The sequence below is a fragment of the Rhagoletis pomonella genome, unplaced genomic scaffold, assembly GCF_013731165.1.
Source record: "Rhagoletis pomonella isolate Grant_MI unplaced genomic scaffold, Rhpom_1.0 Rhpom_scaffold_00002, whole genome shotgun sequence".
Classification (NCBI taxonomy): Eukaryota; Metazoa; Arthropoda; class Insecta; order Diptera; family Tephritidae; genus Rhagoletis; species Rhagoletis pomonella.
The window spans coordinates 80,059,993-80,066,348 of record NW_023458556.1 but is presented as its reverse complement, the minus strand read 5'-3'; the positions used below and the strand labels follow the sequence as shown (position 1 = coordinate 80,066,348).

General features: G+C 35.8%; 2 protein-coding genes across 2 annotated transcripts in view; both read left to right on the top strand.

Annotated features, from left to right (window-relative positions):
• The window catches only part of LOC118734102 (dopamine D2-like receptor), a gene marked incomplete at its 3' end in the record, with an annotated part of 499,124 nt that overhangs the window by 480,605 nt on the left and 12,163 nt on the right, over positions 1-6,356 (top strand).
• Positions 4,337-5,185, top strand: LOC118755147 (zinc finger MYM-type protein 1-like). The gene is made up of 2 exons (XM_036490001.1): positions 4,337-4,346; positions 4,401-5,185. Exons 1-2 carry the CDS (start codon positions 4,337-4,339, stop codon positions 5,075-5,077), a joined length of 687 nt encoding a protein of 228 aa, XP_036345894.1. The 3' UTR covers positions 5,078-5,185.

Here is a 6,356-nt window from a genome sequence, read left to right as displayed (position 1 = left end):
AGTTTTCGTATTTCTTAAAATTACCGTTATATGGGAGGTAGGCGTGGTTATTATCCGATTTCGCCCATTTTCAATACGATCCGTCCCACGCCCAAAAGAAGTTCACGTACCAAGTTTCGTTAAGATATCTCAATTTTTACTCGAGTTATCGTGTGCACAGACGGACGGACGGACGGACGGACGGACGGACGGACAGACAGTCACCGCTTAATCGATTCCTCTTTTCATTCTGATCATTTATGTATACATTTGTCTATGTCTATCTCGATTCGTTTTGCCTGTTACAAACAACCGTTATGTGAACAAAGTTATAATACCCTTGTGCACAAGTGCGCTCGGGTATAAAAATTTGTATCTAAGCGCCGCATCGAGGTTTTGTGCCGATAATGCGAATGTAAATTTTGGTTGCCGAAAAAGCGTTTTCGTCGAGTTGCAAAAAGAAAACCAGGACCTTATTGCTGTTGGATGTTTGTGCCATATGTTAAATAACTCATTTAAAAATTCTTTAAAAATGTTGTACTTTGACTTTGAGTACATTTTAATTAAAGTTTTTAATGAACTCAGTTCATCAACCAAAAAAACGGCCGAACTCAAAGAAATGTTTGAGTTCTGTGAAATACAGTGGAGCGAAATATTACGACATGTTCCATCAAGGTGGCTTAGTATGACACCGGCAATTGAGCGGCTGTATAAAAATTTCAAGGCGATTAAATGTTACTTTTTATCTCAAGATTCATGTTCCCATATTCTTAAAAAGTTTTTTGAACATAAAACTTCTGAGTCGTATCTCGGATTATTGCATAATGTAGGGACTACATTAATGTATGCTATAAAAAAATTAGAAGAAAACTCAGAATTAGTCATTTTGGAATTTTATCAATTAATAACTAATTTACGAAATAGATTATCTCAACAAAAAGAGCAACAGTTTTATGGTGCCATTGCTGAAAAGGTTTGCAACGAATGTGATGACTTAGATGAAGTTCGCCTGTTCAAAAAGAGAGCGGATGCATTTTTATCCGCGGTTATTTCATACATTGAAAATCATTTTCAATTTGAAAATAATAAATTTCAGAAGTTAGCTGCCCTTAGGCTAAGTCCAGAAATTTAATTTCGTGAAATCGTTGAAATATGCAACGCATTTTCAATAAAAAATATTGACAACGATGCCTTATTTGATGAATTTATTGCACTCAAGACTTTTTTGAGTAATGTTGATGAAAATCAATCGGTAGAAAGAAAGTGGATGGAATTTTTAAGCAGTGGAACATTTCCGAATGTAGAGTTCATATGTTATTTCATTTTTTCTATTCCGCATTCAAATGCGGCTACCGAACGAATTTTTAGTTTAATGGTTACGTGTTGGAGGAAAGAGAGAAACAGGCTGGCCATGGATACGTTACAAAGTGAACTAATAGTCAAAAATAACTTTAACTTGTCATGCCAGGAATTTTTAAAATTTTTAAAAAGTAAAGAAGGGGCTAAAATAATCGCTGGTACGATTAGCAATGAAAAATATTTATAAATGATCTCATGCATATATTTTTAAGTAAAGTATAAATACACTTAGTTAAAAATATCAATTTTTTTTGTTGGATTCTAAGTTTTAAACTGTATACCACACATACTTAACTATTTAAGACGTTTGTAAAGTGAAACTTTCAGTTATATTTTTTAATTTTATCGCTCGTGAAAAAGTATATGAAACATGTACATGTAAACTAAAGCTGTCAAAGAAATTCTTGTACGTTGTATACAGTGACTCAAACAGGTGTTCAAGTATTGATTTTTTAATATTCTATTTCTATTTATATTTCAAATATGTTATTTCTATTAAAAGCTTGGACAATATTTTTATAAAAAAAAATTACTTGAAAAACACTATAAGTATTTCATAAAATTGGGTATGTTTTTATTTTGTAGAAAAATGAATGTGCTGTTAATAAATGCGATTTTCCACGAAATGTACTGATTTTTCGGTAAAAGGATCTGGCAACCCTAGATTCGACTTTAATGACTGTTATTGAATATATCCATTCATTAATGAAAAGAAAAAATAATATATTCTATGCTAAAGGATTCGAGAAAATCAGATGGATTCAACGTTTATTCGGATACGATATTATTTTATATAATTTAGATGATTTAAATTGTCCAAATTTAAAGAATTTATATATTAAAAATACAAATATAAATACTTGTAAATATCATAAAAATTCTATGATACATGCTGAAAAAAAAGTAATAATATTAAGAAACTTTATTTCTTCATTAAATATCTAATAAATAAAAATAATTAAGTAATTATAACACTTTATTTTATTTCAAATTAAATTTTATTTGTTTTCAACATCAACAGACCTTTCCATTCATATATATGTATATATACACATACATATTAAATACTTAGCAATTAACTATGTGAACATTAACACACTTTTCTAGGGGTGGAACATCTATATATGTATATACATATGTATGTATGTACGTTTGCATATAGATGTATGTATGAGAATACGTATGTATCAGGGATTGGCATTGGTTGATCGTCAACTGTTCATACTCATTCAATACCGCTGCTTTGTATGACTGAGCAGCGGCGGTGGCTTAGTAGTATCGATACCTAAACGAAATTAGAGGATGACTGAACACGAGCGCATTGCGTGCTGTCTTGCAAATACAGCCACCACAAGTGAACGATGCTTATAACAGCTCATACTGATATTGACTTCGGCAAATCTGTACTCTGAATGATCGTGCACGAAACCAGCAAACGTGGCAGTTGAACGGCTCCGAAAACATGAGAGTCATCATTTGTTGCAGAAGTCGTTTGACTTGTTGCTGAAAGCCATTTGACTTGTTGCTGAAAATCATCTGACTTGTTGCTGAAAATCATCCGACTTGTTGCTGAAATGACGACGAATGTGGTAAAGGGTAATTTATCGTCTCGTATGCATGTATGTATGTATTTATAGCGCGTCTACCATTCAATTGCATTGCTCACTGCTGGCTAGTTGTGAATGTGCATACGTACGTAAGTATGTATGTATGTACATATCAATGCTTCATTTCAAACAAGCAAGTGTCTTTGAATGTTTTTGAACTACAGTATCATCACTTCGGCAACACGTCAAACGCGCCTTCAGCAACAAACCAAAGGCGGCGGTTTGACTTCTGCAACAAATCAAGTTAGCTAACTGCGGCATCTTGCCTTCGCCAGTCTTTCACATAAGCTGTCACGCTTTCGGCAACCGTCCAAAGCAGTATCGTGCTTTTGGCAGTCGATCAAATACGGCGGTTGCTGGTTTCGTGCACGATCATTCGGAGTACAGATTTGCCGAAGTCAATATCAGTATGAGCTGTTATAAGCATCGTTCACTTGTGGTGGCTGTATTTGCAAGACAGCACGCTTTGCGGTGGTGTTCGTTCATCCTCCGTTTTTAACGTGCCAATCCCTGGTATGTATATATGTATACCCAGTGGCGGATTTATCGTACAGGCAACATAGGCTGAAGCCTAGGGCGGCAGAATTAAGGGGCGGCAAAATTTAAGACAGCTAAATTAAAAGAAAAAAATTTATTTGGATTCAGCTGCACTTGAAATTGTGTTTGTGTCTGTAAAATATTATTAATGATTCATTTCATTCTATACAATTCAAAATTTGAATTACGCTGCGAATTTTTCCTTAGTATAGCAGTCGTTGAAATTTCCATTTAACTTTCATTCACGCGGCTTAGAAACCTGACAGCGCGCCTGCGCGTGACGCAAAGAAACAGCCGACACGCTGCCCCGAGAACGAGAATCATCTAAAAGGTTACCACACTTGACAACACTGCCGAAAAACGAGCGTGCATTTTCGAGAAAATTCTTGATTCCAAGCCCACCAGTTTTTCATAAGTGTATCATAACGTGAATAATCTGAAGGTCAGCTTCCGTCGTATGTCAAATTAGGCAGTGTATCTGTGTATGGTCTTCTGTTTGTCTTGCGCGAGGTCAAAAAATCTTCCGGATGAGCGATTTTATTTTGTATACTCGCATAGCGCTACTTCAATGTCCTGATAATTGGATTCTACTTGTCCAAACCTCTAAAGCATTTCAGTGCAGAATACATCGTGTTTTACAGATGCATGTACCCGATGAATGTTACGAAATAAGGTATGCTTGCGTGATTTCATAGAAGTATTTTTCTTATAACTACCTGAAATGTAAACAAACATTCAGCAAGGTTAAGCGGACATCACCAAACTCTCTAATTCGTTTGATATTTCTCTACAAAACTTTGCAGCATGCATGAAGTGAGCTCAATTATTCAATATTTGAATTTTTCTAGATCGAAATGAGAATAAGCGATATTGCAACGTTTATTTACTAATTATGGCTGACGGACGCATGAGACTTAGTGGAGTATGGAAATAAAGGGTCAGGTACTGGCAGCTATTTATCTAAAACCATTTGCGACGAGTTCATTGAAATTATGGCAGACAAAGTGCGTCAAACCATAATAGAAGAAATGCGTACTGCTAAATATTACAGCATTATTGTGGATTCAACACCAGATATTTATCATACTGATCAACTAGCCTTTGTTAATAGATACGTTAAAGATGATGGATCACCTGTGGAACGATTTCTGCATTTCATAGAAAATCCAGGTCACAAAAGTGAAGAATTGTTCGCTGAAGTATACAACGGACTGATGTCACTAGATTTAGATATTATGGATTGTAGAGGGCAATCTTATGATACTGCAGCAAACATGTCTGGAATCTACAGCGGACTTCAAGCTCGAATAAAAGAAATCAACGATTACGCAGACTATGCACCATGTGGTGGGCATAATGTTAACCTTGCTGGTACACATGCAGCTGAAAGTTGTACAGAAGCTTCTGCTTATTTCGGAGTTTTGCAAAGCGTTTATACTTTTTTCACGGGATCGACCAATCGCTGGGAAAAATATGTTTTCCATTGCAGTCAATCTGGACATCGACAGCGTGCGTTGAAATCATTTCTATCTATCGATTGTGAAGATATTATCCGCGAATTCGCAGCTGAAAAATCAAGACGTAAAGAACTGTGAAAAAGAAGTGTTTGAAAGAGGGTTTTTGTTGAATACCTTATCCATGCTGATGTCGAATTTGTTAATTCCGTTATGTATTTCATTATTAACGAACTATATTGTAATAAAGCACTGACAATAACAATCATATTTGATATATATATATATTTTTTTTTTCGTGAAAAAAGGGCGGCAAGTTATGAATTGCCTAGGGGCGGCAAATATTTAAATCCGCCACTGTGTATACCAATACACCTTACCAATTTTCGACATATAAACCACCTTGTATCGGATTTCTTGGATTTCCATCAGCGGAATACCCTGTGATCGGTTCCGGTTCTGGACTCAGATTTGTCACCAGCGACATCTTGCGGCTTTTATCTGGGTTCTGAACTTGGATAACGACGGCGACATCTTTTGGCGGAGCAGCAAAGCTTGCGGCGGAGCAGCAGCAAACCATATAGCGGTTCTGGACCGGAGCAACTACTACTGAATAACGGTAAATTGAAAATATCTCAAAAACTTACTCATGGAATAAAAAATTAACTCGATGTTCGGAATCATCGGGCGATTATACATAAGGACATTCGAAGCGCAGCGCTGCGCAAATTTAATGTTTTAAAGAGCAATAATGTCAATGGATTTTAATTCGCTTTTGAAAAGGTAATAATGTCAATTGACTTTATTTCGCACCAGTATACGAAATAGTGTCAATTGACCTTATTTCCGTTGATCTTGTTACCTGTAATCCTCAACTTGATTTAATCGTGTTATTTTAGGCACTTGTTTGCACTCAATGCGAAGTAAAGGTAAAAAATCATGTTTCCTTCGCGAACGTATGATTACGACATAGGTAGGAAACAGACTAAAAATGTACCGTTAAATTCTCTTTGCCTGGGATCCTTGAATAGAGCCAATTTACATGATAACTTTTCACCCTTTTTTGCACGAAAATCCTCGTGCATTTACACGATGACTTTTTCGTTGTACAACTCTTTCGTCCTTATTTTTAAAGCAGAGTAAATTGCGAACTCAAAGTAAAAATACGAAAAAGTGAATTCGATAAGAGCGAAACGTCAACTCCGCGATTTCGCTCACCGTGCGTGCTTGCCTACCCTGCTGACTTCCCTACACTTCTTGCCTACAAGGTCGACACGCATGACTTTCCACCTTGTAAAACTGCATTAAAAAATGTATGTTTATAAACATTTTAGTTCTCGGTCTTGTTTGAGCATTCTGTGGAAACGCTCTCATGTATGTATACTTACATTAGGGTGGTGCACAGTTTTTTTCCAGCTAA